Source organism: Choloepus didactylus, chromosome 19 (assembly GCF_015220235.1).
Source record: "Choloepus didactylus isolate mChoDid1 chromosome 19, mChoDid1.pri, whole genome shotgun sequence".
NCBI lineage: Eukaryota > Metazoa > Chordata > Mammalia > Pilosa > Megalonychidae > Choloepus > Choloepus didactylus.
The window spans coordinates 38,465,865-38,480,612 of NC_051325.1; the positions used below are offsets into that span (position 1 = coordinate 38,465,865).

The window sequence follows — 14,748 nt, forward strand, 5'->3', positions numbered from 1 at the left end:
ATTTTCATTGCTCCAGCAAATAAATAAAAAGAAAAAAGAAAACCAAATCCTCCCATGCCCCTTATCTCCCCCTCTATTACTGTCCATAGTATTGGTGTGGGACACTTTTTACTGTGGGTGGAGAATTAAAATATTACTGTTAGTTATAGTTCATAGTGTGCTATAGGTACATTTTTTCCATTACCACTCTATTATTAATTCCTTGTAATAGGGTCATATATTTGCTCTAGTTCATGAAAGAACTTTTTTATATTTGTACAGTTAATCATGGACATTTTCCACCATAAGATTCACTGTATGATACATTCCTGTATTTTAACCTCCAACTTTCCTTCTGGTGACATACATGACTCTAAACTTCCCCTTTCCACCATTCAGCACTGTCGATTATTCTCATAATAACTTGCTACTGTCACCTCTGTTCATTTCCAAATGTTTAAGTTCATCCTGGTTAAACATTCTGCACATATTAAGCAATCATTCCCCATTCTTTAGCCTCATTCTATATCCTGGTAACCTATATTCTATATTTTATAAAGTCTATGAGTTTACATATTATAATTAGTTCATATCAGTGTGATCATACAATTTTTGTCCTTTTGTGTCTGATTTCACTTATTTCACATAATGTCCTCATGGTTCATCCATGTTGTCACGTGCTTCAGGACTTAATTTCTTTTTTTTCTTTTTTATATAGATCAACTTCTTGTATTAAGATTCTTTAGAGAAATACTTAAAAGTATTAAAAATTAGCAGTGAAGAATAATTCAAGTTTCAAAATAATGGATGAACCACTATGAAGGAAAATTTATCACAATATTATTAAAAGAAGATTTTTAAATAAAAAGTCATTCTGCTATTATAGATATTTTCATTTTTATATATTTTGAGCCTCAAACATGAGCTTTGCAAGATAATTTCCTTTTCACCAGCTAAACACCCGTTTACTGTTTAACCAATATTAAAATATAGACATAAATATTTACTAAATATATTTTTATTTTGGATAGATGCCTAACTTTATTCCTAAAGTTTAATTCTAGACTTTAGATATTTATATTTAAATACTCCAATGTAATCTTTGTATATTAAGAAGCAGCTGCTTAAATGAAGAAAACAGTCTGATTTGGCTTTATGAACAGTGAAGATCATTTAAAATGTAATAAATTGAGCTTAAAAAAACATAGCCAAAACCATGTGTTTTATTATACCTCACAAGCTGTCTACTTCTAAAAAGTCCTTATCAGAGCTATTTCTTTAAACCCAACATTTACTAACTCAACAGATGGGCTTTAAAATGAAGAACATAATTTTACTTCCAACTTGCTGATTTCACACTCAACTATTAGCTTTAAAAAAAGCAATTTTAGAATGTGTGAAGACCTGAATTAAACCATTCTCAACATTTTTCAGGACTGTATGCTAACTGGCTTGTTTTTATATATAAGCTGTAAACATGCCTACCATAGGCAGTACAAGAAATGATTATCTGAAACTATAAAACCTACCAAGTTAACTCTCAATTTAACATAACTGTATTTTCCTCATCTTGTAAGAATCATTACTGTGAACATGAACTTGCTGGTACACAGAGGATGCTATTTTCATGCTATCCTTCTTGGTAAAGGTCTTCTCTGTAGCTCCAGATTTCCAAAGCAACAATTGTGCCTCTTCTTCCCCAGTCAGCAAAGAATTATCCTGCATATTCCATCAGAAAGAATGGACCTGAAGGCTGGTCGCATGGATCAATGCTGATGTGGTATAGATCATTAAATGAATCCTTCCTGTGTTCCTCCAACAACAAACAATTTGTCCACCGTTTCATGATACAGGCCACCAATCAAATAGTCCAAAGTACCTTCTTTCACATCAATCACTTCTCTAATGTCCTGGATGTTCAAACATGTGATTGGTTCATTGGTGCCAGATGATTAAGATCCCACCAACAAAATCCTTCATCATGTGTCATGCAGTAAATCTTTCCCAGACCAAACAATATAACTTACTGGTGAAACTGAATTACAGGTTGTAACCTGTGCATCCTCTTCATTATCAACACTAATATCAAATACATTTACCAGGCCATCAGTTGAACCTGACATTACCATGTTAGGATTGCTGGGATGAAAACATACTTGAGTGATGTCATCACTATGCACCTCTGAATATGCACCAAGTGGGTTTTCAGTGGTAGACAAATCTTGAGAATTAATTCTTGCTTCCCAAAATATAAACAATGCATCATCATCAACTTTTTCTGTACTAGCACAAATGACAGGATCATTGCAGCTGATATCAAAACTGATAAATATATTGGAAAGGTAGACCTTGAATAGCTGGACAGGTTTTTCACTGGCCAATCGAGCATCCCAACATTTTACAATGTCATCAATACCTGCTGAATATACACACTATCACAGGAATTTTCAAACCTGACTCCATTAAGAAGACCAGGATGCCCACTAAATTCTTGTAGTATGTTTAACATTTCTTTATCATATATTCTGATTGATCCATTGGAACAACCAAGCTGCCTTTTGCTGCCTGTAGAGTCTTTGATGTGTCTATACCTAGCAGCATCAGTCTTCTCCATGCCAACAGCAGCATCCAAGGGTAGTGAGAATCTGAAGTCTGTTTCACTTTGGAACAGTGCCCTACAAAGCTTCAATTCAAAGAAACTGGGGGTTGGAGTGATGAGGCAGGCAGAGTATGCCCCAGATGGAAGACTGCAGCAAAATAACTTTTCAAGATGGTAGCAATGGTAACAATTGCAAGGGTGATCCACTTGGGAACACTGTTTAAAAGTAGTACAGTAACCTCTCAATTTTCACCATTTTGGTTAACAGTATTGGCACTCTGATCTAACCCAGTTATTCAGGCCAGAAGCCCTGGGAAATAAACAGCTCTCCTTCCAGTCAGGCTCTCATCCAATCAATCTCCAAATCCTATTTTTGGGCTATATACTGCTTAGTGAAGTATTTCTATCGATCAAAATGATATTCGCAATTTCATATAGTTCAACAGTTTTTTTCCCTCTTTTGGTCAATGAGGCATTTTCAATCCCTCAGTGCCAGGACCAGGCTCATTTCTGGGAGTCGTGTCCCATGTTGCCAGGGAGATTCACTCCCCCCAGAGTCACGTCCCACGTAGGGGGTAAGCCTCCACAACAAGCCCAAGACTGGTGTGAGAGGCAGCCAGAGCTCAGCCGCAGCTCATTGCTTCTTACTGCTGAAAAATATTTCATGTATGTAGATACCACATTTTGTTTATCCATTCATCTACTGACGGACCGGTTCTCTTTTGATTACTGTTTGCATGGAATATCTCCTTCCACCCTTTTAATTTCAACCTCTCTGTGTCTTTGTACATAAAACAAGCCTCTTAGAGACAGCATATACGTGGATCATGCTTTTTCACCCAATCTACCAACCTCTGCCTTTTATATATTGACATTTAAGTTAATAACCAAGAAGGAAGGATTTACTTCTGCCATTTAGCTATTAGTTTTCTGTATGTATTGAATATTTTTGTTCTTCAATTACTCCATATTGCCTTTTAAAAATTTAGTTGTTTTGTAGTCTACAGTTTTGATTTCCTTCCTTCTTCATTTTCTCTGTATTTTTTAGTTATTTTTTTTTTGGTTACCCTTGTAATTACCATCAACATCTTAAACTAACAACAACAGAGTTTGACTAGGACCACCCTAGTTTCAGGTTTCAGTAGTATATAAACTGTCTATTCTTACATACCTCTGTTTCTCCCTCTTCATTTTGTCATTGCTTCAGCTTACATCTGTATACACTGTATACCCATTAACATATATTTTAAGCATTTTTTTTTTTACACATTTCCCTGATAAGTCATATGGGGGGAAAGAGGCAGGTACAAACCAAAAGTACACTAATATAGGATTTTATATTTTCCTATGTAGTTATCTTTACCAACGTTCTTTATTTCTTCTTATGGCTCAATGTTACTGTCTAGTTTCCTTTATTTCAGCCTGAAGGACTCTCTTAGGATTTCTTATCAGGCAGGGCTTCTGGCAATGAACTCTTTCAGCTGTTGGTTATCTGTCAATGTCTTAATTTCTGCTTCATTTTTGAAGGATAATTTTTTCCAGATATAATATACTTGACTGACAGTTTTTGTCTGTTTTTTTTTAAGGGACTTTAAATATGTCATCCAACTGTCTTTTGGTCTTCATGGTTTCTGATGAGAAATCTGCTGTTAATCTTACTGGGGATCCCGTCTATGTGACAAGTCATATCTCTCTTGCTGTTTGCAAAATCCTCTCTGTCTCTGAATTTTGACAATTTTGCTATAATGGGTCTTGGAGTACATACCTTAGAGTCTATCCTGTTTGGAGGTTGCTGAGCTTCCTGGTGTGTATATTCAGGTCTTTCATCATATTAGAAGAGATTTTGGCCATTATTTCTATAAATACTTTTGTGTCCTTTTTAATCTCTCTTGTCCTTCTGGTACTATAATGCAGTGTGCTACAGATCCCTCTGGTTCTGTTCATTATTTTTTCTTTCTGCTCTTCACAATGGATAATTTCAATTGTCTTGTCTTCAAGTCCACTAATCGTTTCTTTTGCCTTTTCAAATCTGCTGTTAAATCTATCTGATAAGTTTTTATATCAATTACTGTACTATGCAGCTCGAAAATTTGTCTGGTTCCTTTTTATCATTTCCATCTCTCTTTTTTTTCTTCTGGACAAGTTTCTCTAAGTTCTTTGTAAATGGATTCCTTTAGCTCTCTGAAAATATTTAAGATGGTTGATTTAATATCTTTACCTATGTACGAGCTTCCTCAGGATTGTTTCTGGGAAATTCTTCTTTTGTGTGTGAATGGGCCACACTTTGCTGTTTCTTCCTATGTCTTGCAATTTTTTGTTGTTGAGCACAGGACATTCTGAATGTTAAGAATGTTATAAGTATGGAAATATAGTTCTCTCACTCCTCTGGGATTGCTAGTATTTTCTTTTGTTGTTGTTGTTGAGGGCTGGAGCTGTCAATTTGTGACTTTTTCAAACTATTTTTTGCTCCCAAATGGAGAATGGAAAGAGAAAAGAGAAAAAAAAAAATAGGTACTACCTTTTTAAGACTTCTCTGCTGCTTCTGCCTGAGCAGGGTTGGAATATCAGCAGCCCTCAGAGTTGGCCCTGCAGCAATCTGAAGTACCTGATCAAAACCTGTGATCAGCAATGACACCATACACCCCCATGTTTGGGGGGACTAGGCCCTTATTACCCAACCCGGCACTAACAATCTGCACCAGGAACCCAGACTGCCATCCCCACTGCAGCCTGCCATGCAACTAGGGGGTAGGGGTTGGGGGATGGGGATGGTAGCTATTGCATGGAGGGTGAAATTCACTGATACATACTGCATTTTACAGGCCTCATCCTACAGCTCTTCCCTGGATGCTGCACAGTGTTTCACTAGATGCTAGAGTTCTTAAATAGTTGATTTAGACAATCCTTGCTGGTTTTATAGTTGCTTTGGTGGAGGGACTGATTCCTGGAGCTTCCTAATCTGCCATTTTCCCACAATCTTCTCTCCTTCTTTGTTGAAAGACAGTTTTAACAAATACAGAATTCTTGGGAGGCATTTTTTTTTTTCTCTTGGCAATTTAAACATGTCACTCCACTGTCATCTTGCCTCCTTGTTCACTGATGAGAAATGGAACTTAATCTTATTGAGGCTTTCTTGTATGTGACACCTTGCTTTTCTTCTGAGGTTTTCAGAATTCTCTTTTTATCTCTGGCATTCAACAGTTTGATCTTAACATGGTGTGGTGTGCATCTGTTTGGGTTTATCCTGTTTGGAGTTCGTTTTGCATCTTGGGAATGCATATTCATGTCTTTTATTAAATTTGAGAAGATTTCAGCCATTATTTCTTTGAATATTCTCTCTGTCCCCTTCTTTCTTTCTGGGACTCCCGCAATGCAAATACTGGTATGTTTGATGGCAATCAACATGTTCTTTAGGCTTTGTTCACTTTTCTTCATTTTTCCCTCTTTCTGCTCCTTAGACTAGATGATTTGAATGGTCTTATCTTCAAGTCCTCTAATTCATTCTTTTGCCATTTCCAACCTATTGTTGAACCTTTCTAAGGAATGTTTAATTTCTATTTCTATGGTCTTCAGCTCTGTTTGGTTCCTTTTCATAATTTCCATCTCAACATATTCTTTGTGTTTATCGATTGTTTTCCAGATTTTTCTTAGTTCTTTGTCTATGTTTTCCTTTAGCTCTTTGAGCATCTTTAGAACCATTTAAAAAAACATCTTTGTCTAGTATGTCCCATTTCTGATCCTCCTCATTGGTGGTTTCTAATGCTTTAATTTTTTCCCTTTGCCTGGACTATCACTTCCTGTTTCTTTTTTTGTTTGTTTGTTTGTTTGTTTGTTTTCTGTATGTATTGTAACCTGGACATTTTGATATTTTAATATGTTATTTCTGGAATCTAGCTGGTGTTATAACGAAGCTTTTCTTGAATGCCAGGATCTAATTTAAAAAAAAAAAAAAAGGAAAAAGAAAACTCTTTTCCCAGTGTTTGGAGATTGACCTATGCGAGTGTTCTCCCTCAGAGCTTATCTATACAATGAGTTTAGCTCAAGGCCAAAGTTTAGGGACCATCCTGATCCTTTCTCAACATACATCTTGTCTTGGGCATGTGCATATGGCCCAAGGAAATCTCCTGTTTATACAGTCCCAAATGTCCCCTCTTCCTAGGAAACAGTTTCTTCACAGTTCCAGGTACTGCTGCGTATATCCTTCAGCCATCTATCCTTGCCCCAGGAAGTCACTTGACTGCTCTTCCCTATTGTTTTGTATGAGATGTCTGTGAGCTGCAGGGCAAGTTCTGGGACAATGAGTTCCTCAGGCCACCACCGGACAGACTGAGACACACATGCTCCCAGTATATGCATGATGGTTACTCTGCTCCCTCCAGAACTGGGACCAGGGATCTGCACTGGAAGCATGGGACAGCTCCAAGCTGAGCCAGTGGGAGGGGTGGGGGGTGAGGGAGGGACCAGCCAGGGTGCCAAGAGATCCTATTGCTTTTAAGTGGCCTTTTTCTTGATTTGCTGCTTATCCTGTTACTGCAGTTTTTTAACTGTTTTATGGAGGTTTTAGAAAGATGTTTCTGCCAATTCTTGCTGGTTGTTCAAAGCTTTTGAGGGGAGACAGAATCCTGAAGCATCTCACTCTGTCTTTTGAGATGCAAAAATTTTAGAAACCAGCTTGTATTTATTTTGTGATCACTCTCCCCCTGGGTATGGGTTCAAATAAAATTGCAGAATGTTATTTTAAGACTTTGATTAACATTTTTGGATCCAATGTAGAAGGCCAAATAATATGCATCTTTATTCTTGAATTTGGGTCCAAGGACCCTGACACTACACTTAAAATCAAAAGAACTATAGTGCTCCAAACATTGAGGACTGGCAGTTTGATGTGCCGAGCCCTCTATCACAGGACTTTCCCTTAGGAAGCTTGTCACTGCAAAGGAGAGGCTAAACCTGCTTATAATTGTGCCTGAGTCTCCCCCTGAGTACCTCTTTGCTGCTAGGATGTGGCCCTCTCTCTCCAGCTAAGCCAACTCAGCGGGTGAACTCACTGCCCTCCCCCCCTATGTGGGATCTGACTCTCAGGGGTGTAAATTTCCCTGGCAACGTGGGATATGACTCCAGGGGATGAATCTGGACCTGACATCGAGGGACTGAGAACATATTCTTGACCAAAAGAGGGATGCAAAATGAAACCAAATAAAGTTTCAGTGGCTGAGAGATTCCAGATGGAGCCGAGAGTCACTCTGGTGGGCATTCTTATGCACTATATAGATAACCCTTTTTAGGTTTTAATGCATTGGAATAGCTAGAAGTAAATACCTGAAACTATCAAACTCCAACCCAGGAGCCTTGACTCTTGAAGATGATTGTATAGCAATGTAGCTTACAAGAGGTGACAGTATGATTGTGAAAGCCTTATGGACCACACTCCCTTTATCCAGTGTATGGATAGATGAGTAGAAAAATGGGGACCAAAAAAACTAAATGAAAAATAGGGTGTGGGGGGGTGTTTTCGGTGTTCTTCTCTACTTTTATTTTTTATTCTTATTTTCACTAGTTCTGGTACAAGGAAAATGTTAAAAAAATAGAATGGGGTGATGAATGCACAACTATATGATGGTACTGTGAACAACTGATCGTCCATTTTGGATGACTGTATGGTATGTGAATATATCTCAATAAAATTGAATTAAAAAAAAAAGAACTATAGTGCTCATTTCTGAATTAAAAGGCAACTTACCCTGTACAGTTAGAGAATGATAGCCTGGATGTTTGAGGTTGGGTTGGAGATCTATACATCAATGTGATTACTGGGGTTTAGACAGAGTTCTACCATCCCTCCTTGCAAGATCACAAAGCCGGCAAGACTTATGGCTTATCCTAAGCCATCTGCTAAACCTTAAAGCATCATGCATAGGGTAGGCATTCCAACATGACTACCACCACTGTATGACAATGTCCACTTTAAGTGTTCAGGCCCATTCCACACCTTCCTGTAAATTAGACTCCAGCTTTCAATCTTTTCTTGGCTGGTAGAGTGGCTCTAATCTGGGCATCTCTTCTTAACTGTCCTCCTGCTCCTTATATTAATTCTTCTGGTATACTGTAAATGACACCTTTAGTATTTTGAGGTTCTGGGCTCAGGTCAAGGTTCCAAAACTCTGATGTGTAATATCTCTAAAGGCCAACCCCCTTTTCTTTCTTTAAAGCTAATTACACACCATATACTACAGCCTAGAAGACTCTGATCCTTTGGGAAAGGGAGGGACTACAAGAACTTGAAGAACTGAGGAGAAGCAGATTTTTTCCAGAAAACTTCAGGATCCTTTCATGCTTTAAGTTTAGTACTTTAATATACTGAAAGGCATGCTTCCTTTCAAACAAGTTTCAGTCTAGGAGATGATTCTCAGGGAAGAAGAAAGTTGTTGGCTCCATTTCTGCATCTAACGTGGGGATACCTAAGAGGACCCTACCTGTGGTGCACATTGTATGCCTGGAAGGGAAAGAAGGAGGCCCCCAACTTCTCCCCTTACTCTCTAGCAGGCTAAGGTAAGATAATGGTACTTTCTATACCTCTGCTTTAACTGTATGACCTAAAGACCTGTGGCCTACTCTCAGGGTCTCTTGTGAGTCATCATGCCATTCCTGTGCAGAAACATGACCTGCCAATGATAAGTGAATTCTCAGGTCAGAGTCTGGTGTCTGGAGTTGGTGCACTAGACCTTACCCTGTCTTTAGGCTGGCATCCCATGGCATTTGACCATCTGTTCAGCTGCCTTGCTGATATAAGGCACTCAGCCAGGACCCCAGCCCAACCTGAGCTGCTCAAGCACAGTACATTTCCTAAGAGGATGGGCCCATGTACATGTTTACCTTTTGCCTAGAATATTCCCATCCAACTCCTATGGCCTGGTTAATGCCTCCTCATTCTTCAGAGCTCAGCTAAAACATCAGAGACCTGGCAGAAGGGCAAGGCATCCCAGCTATTTGCTCCTATAGTACCATGTAATTTTGCTATCATAGTATTTAACATTTAACATATTATATTAGAAAGTGTCTGTCTTTCCCACTAGCCTATAATCAATGTGGTGAAAACAAAGACTCTGTATCTGTCTTTTCACTATTATATCTCCAGGACCTGACATGTAGTTCAGTAATTTATTACATATTTGATAGATGGTTACTCATTTAGTAGCTAACTGACCGCAAACCTCTCTGTATTAGGTATCATACTAGGCACTAGGGATATAATGGTGAACAAAACCAGACACAATCTCCTGACATAATAGAGCACACATATTAATTACATATCACACAAATAAACATAAAGTTACAACTGTGGTACTGTGAAGAAGAACATGGTGCTGATTCCTCATAGCAGTGACAAATGAGCAAAATAAGCAGAAAGAACAGGAGAACTAATAAGGAGAGAGTAGAGAGAAGAGAATTTACTATAGTAGCTGCAACATGTACATAGGCCTTGTAATGAGAAGGATGAGGACAATGCGTACAAGTTGCCAAAGGAGGTTAAGATGAGGCTGGGAGACAATGTTCATAGCAGCTTTATTCACAATTGCCAAGAGATGGAAACAACCCAAATGTCCTTCAACAGATGAGTGGATACATAAAATGTGGTATATACACACAATGGAATACTATGCAGCAGTAAGAAGGAATGATGTTGTGAAACATATGACAACTTGGATGAACCTTAGAGACATAATGCTGGGTGAAATAAGCCATGCACAAAAAGAGAAATATTATATGCTACCACTAATGTGAACATTGCTGGGGGAGAATGCAGGGGTGTTGAGCTTCCCCACCTCAATGGTTGCTGATGTGCTCACAGACATTGGGGACTGGTGGTTTGATGCACTGAGCCCTCAATCACGGGACTTGCCCTTGGGAAGACTGTTACTGCAAAGGAGAGGCTAAGCCTGCTTATAATTGTGCCTAAGTGTCTCCTCCTGAATGCCTCTTTGTTGCTCAGATGTGGCCCTCTCTCTCTAGCTAAGCCAACTTGGCAGATGAAATCACTGCCCTCCCTGCTATGTGGGATCTGACTCCTAGGGGTGTAAATACCCCTGGCAACATGGAATATGACTCCCAGGGAGGAATCTACACCCAGCATCGTGGGATGGAGAACATCTTCTTGACCAAAAGGGGCATGTGAAACAAAATGAAATAAGTTTCAGTGGCAGAGAAATTCCAAAAGGAGCCGAGAGGTCACTCTGGTGGGCACTCTTATGCACAATATAGATAACCCTTTTTAAGTTTTAATGAATTGGAATAGCTAGCAGTAAATACCTGAAACTATCAAACTACTACCCAGAACCCCTGAATCTTGAAGACAATTGTATAAACATGTAGCTTATGAGGGGTGACAATGTGATTGGGAAAGCCATGTGGATCACACTCCCCTTTGTCCAGTGTATGGATGGATGAGTAGAAAAATGGGGGCAAAAAAAAAAAAAAAAAAGCATCCAGTGTTCTCTTTTACTTTAATTGTTCTTTTTCACTTTAATTTTTATTCTTATTGTTTTTGGGTGTGTGATAATGAAAATGTTCAAAAATTAATTTGGTGATGGACGCACAACTATATGGTGGTACTGTGAACAACTGATTGTACACTTTGTGTGACTGCATGGTATGTGAATATACCTCAATAAAACTGAATTATTTAAAAAAGAAAAGAAAAGAAAAGATGAGGCTGGGAGATGTTGACAAGCCAGAGCACAAGGTAAGGCTTTTAGACTTTAATCCTAATTACAATGGTAAATCACTGAAGGATTTTAAACTAGTAAGTTGAAGTGAGGATGGAAAAAGTGTAGATGAATTTGGGACACCTGAGATAAAATCAGCAGCCCTTTGTGATGGATTAGATGTGACGACAAGAGAGAGAGATGTCAAGGAGGATTCCTGCACTTCTGGTGGTGCCACATATTGAGATGTGGAACAATGGAAGAAGACCTGACTTCGGGGGTGAAAATCACAAGGTAGTTTCAGACATGTTGAATGGGAGGTCCTGTTAAGACACATATGCAGTTTTATAAGGTCTCTAGAGGTCTGTACTAGAAATACATCTTTATGCGAATGGCTGTAACTAAAGAAGAGTGGCATGAATAAGATCCCAACTTAGGAAGGAAATACTGAAGACGACTCAGAAATGATGTTTGAGGAAGGTCAGCATCTAATGGCTGGATAGAGAGACTGAGAAGGAGCAGCTACAGAGGCAGAACTCTGGGTCACAGAAACCAAGGGAAGAGTTAATTCAAAAGGGAGACAGTAGTCAACAGAGAAGAGAGAACTGATAGTGTAATTGTGAAGAGGGGAAGGTCTCTGCCAAGAGGGAGCGGAGAAAGTAGAGGCCAGAGGTTTAAAAAAAGTAGAGAGGAGGAGAGAGTGGACCACAAAAACAGAAAGATGGCAGAGCCATGTTGAGAACCTGTTTGAAGTAGGTGATCATGAAGTTAAAGTAAAATCAATTGGCCGTTATGTTCTTTTTTCCAACAGTGCTTGCTGCTCTTATGTATACAAACAGAAAACAAGTAGTTAAATGAACTAATAAACAAAGGAAGGACTAAACAAATAGAAGTCAAAGTAACTTTCCAAATTTAAGGAATATAAGCAAAGATGAAGGATAAAGTTCTCTGCTGCTGTGAAAAACATCCCATTCCTCTACTTGACCCTCAACCCCACCCCATCCCCCGCCGCATCCCACTGCTAACCTTTAGTAGAGCTGGAGGCTGAAGCAGGCCGAGAGGATCGTTTACGATGTCCATTTTCCACACTTTCAGAAGCCACAGTTGGCTCTTCAGTTCGGGAGTTTCTTCGGCTTGGAGTTTTAGACTTTTCAACTGTCTCTTTGGGCTCACTGCTGACAGAGGGAAGCACAAGTTTCTAAGGAGGTAAGGAAATTAAGTCACACAAAAAGGGGCTGTTCAAACAGTTTCATTCATAAGGCAGGAGATTAGGAATCATATTGAAAGACAGTCATTCTGGAGAGAAAATATTCCCATTCAACCCTGGGACAATAAGCATAATCACTGTCTACATTACTGAGAATTTAAAAGTGGCTTTAGCCTGTTACATTAGTAAAATAAAATACCAAAGCATAATGCTGGTGAAATTGTGGAAAAAAAGGTAAGAGACACAAGGAACTTCAAACAAAAATCTTCAAAGGATGTCACTCATTTTCCCAAGGTAATAATATACCCCTTCAAATTACAAGATTCTGGATTATATAATATTTTAGAGCCATGAAAAAAGTGTTTAATATAAGATATTTGAAAACTGCCATTAACTCAAAATAGTATCTACAAACTAAGAAATTACTAAGATACACTGGCATTTACTATGAGCCTGGTATAGTCATATCATGGCATATTTCAAGTCATGTTATGGAGGAATTATAAATGGGAATATATTCACAATACATTGCTAGGTATAGTAATCAACCATTCCAATCCCTTTTTTTTTAGTATGCAAAGACTGAAAATTGGTAATATTAACTTATATTGGAAATATTCAGTTATAGAGGGTACAGAGACACAAAGATATTTTCGCACACCATTGGAGGTGAAATTGGTGTAGATCAGTGGTTCTCAACAGGGGGTAATTTTGCCTCTCTGGGGACATTTGGCAATGTCTGGAGACATTTTTGATCGTCACAAATGGGGATGTGTGTAATACTGAGACCTAGTGGGTATAAGCCAGGGATGACCCTAAACATCCTTGCATACCTGGAATAAATTCATAAGATGGCCTCCCACAACCAAAAATTATCTGGTCCAAAAGGTCAATAATACTGAGACTGAGAAACCTTGATATAATCTTCTAAAATCAGCAATTCTATTTGCCTAAGGAAATAAATCTGACAGAGCTCTGATTATACAAAAGGATGGCTGATTATACACAAGGTTGTCAAAGCATTTCATTCATACCAGTGAGAACAGGAGGCCTAAATGCCTAGATTAGTTAACTAAATTGTGGCATATCCCATAAGAGGTCATGAAAAATCATGTCGTAGAAGATTATTTAATGATAAAAACTGTTCATGATACATTAAGTGGGAAGAGTTACCAGCAGTATGAATAGTATGATCCCATTTTCATCATAATACATAATGAGTATATATGTAACCACATATTAATGTGTAGGTGTGAAATATATATATATAAATCTGACACTATATCTTTATTATGTACTTATACTCTGAGAAAAGGACTGGAAGAAGAACTAAAACATACACAGTGGAATATATACATTGGATATTATTAAGTTGTAGGAATACTGGACTCTGGTGAGTGATTTTCTACCTTGTGCTTCTTTGAATTTCATGTTTTCATTAATAAACTTTTTACTACTTTCAGCATTTAAAAAAATGCATGTTAAAATCATTATGTTCCTCAAAAAAATAGCAGCAAACCTAACCCAACAGCAGGTTAAAAGAATTATATATTATGATGAAGTAGGATTTATTCTAGGTGTGCAATGGTGGTTCAACATAACAAAATCAATTAATGTAACACACCATATTAATAGAACGAAGAAAAATACATGATCATCTCAATTGATGCCGAAAAGGCATTTTAAAAAATCTAGAATCTCTTCTTGATAAAAACACTTGGGAAACTAGGAACAAAAGAAAATTTCCTCAAAATGGTGAAAGGCATGTATGAAAAACCCACTGCTAATATCATACACAATGGAAAAGATTGAAAGCTTTCCCTCTAAGATCAGGAATAAGACAAGGATGCCCACTGTATTACTGTTACTCAACACTGTACTGCAAGTTCTACCCAGAACAATTAGGCAAGAAAAAGACATAATAGACATACAAACTGGAAAAGAAGTACTGAAACTTTCCCTATTTATAGACGACATGATCTTATGCATAGAAAATCCTGAAAAATCCACAACAAAGCTCCTAGAGCTAATAAACAAATTAAACAAAGTGGTGGAGTAAAAGATCAACATGCAAAAATCAGTAGTGTTTCTATACACTAGTCATGCACAATTTGAAAAGGAAATCAAGAAACAAAATTCCATTTACAGTAGCCACTAAAATAATCAAATATCTAGGAATAAATTTAAGAATGTAAAGGACTTATACATGGAAAACTACAAAACACTGCTAAAAGAAATCAAAGAAGGGACTTCTGGGAAGA

The 14,748-nt window shown here is 37.9% G+C and overlaps 1 protein-coding gene and 1 pseudogene across 14 annotated transcripts in view; both read right to left on the minus strand.

The window, feature by feature from the left end:
• NCOA6 (nuclear receptor coactivator 6) overlaps positions 1-14,748 on the minus strand; it is a 189,799-nt gene that overhangs the window by 10,195 nt on the left and 164,856 nt on the right. For 12 of the 14 annotated variants that reach the window (XM_037812091.1, XM_037812083.1, XM_037812081.1 and 9 more), the window contains one exon: positions 12,307-12,455. In XM_037812091.1, coding sequence (XP_037668019.1) covers positions 12,307-12,455 — 149 coding nt within the window. Of the gene's footprint in view, positions 1-12,306; positions 12,479-14,748 lie in introns of all 14 variants that reach the window. The other 2 variants (XM_037812086.1, XM_037812085.1) reach the window with 2 other exon arrangements.
• On the minus strand, positions 759-4,521 carry LOC119515864 (annotated as a pseudogene).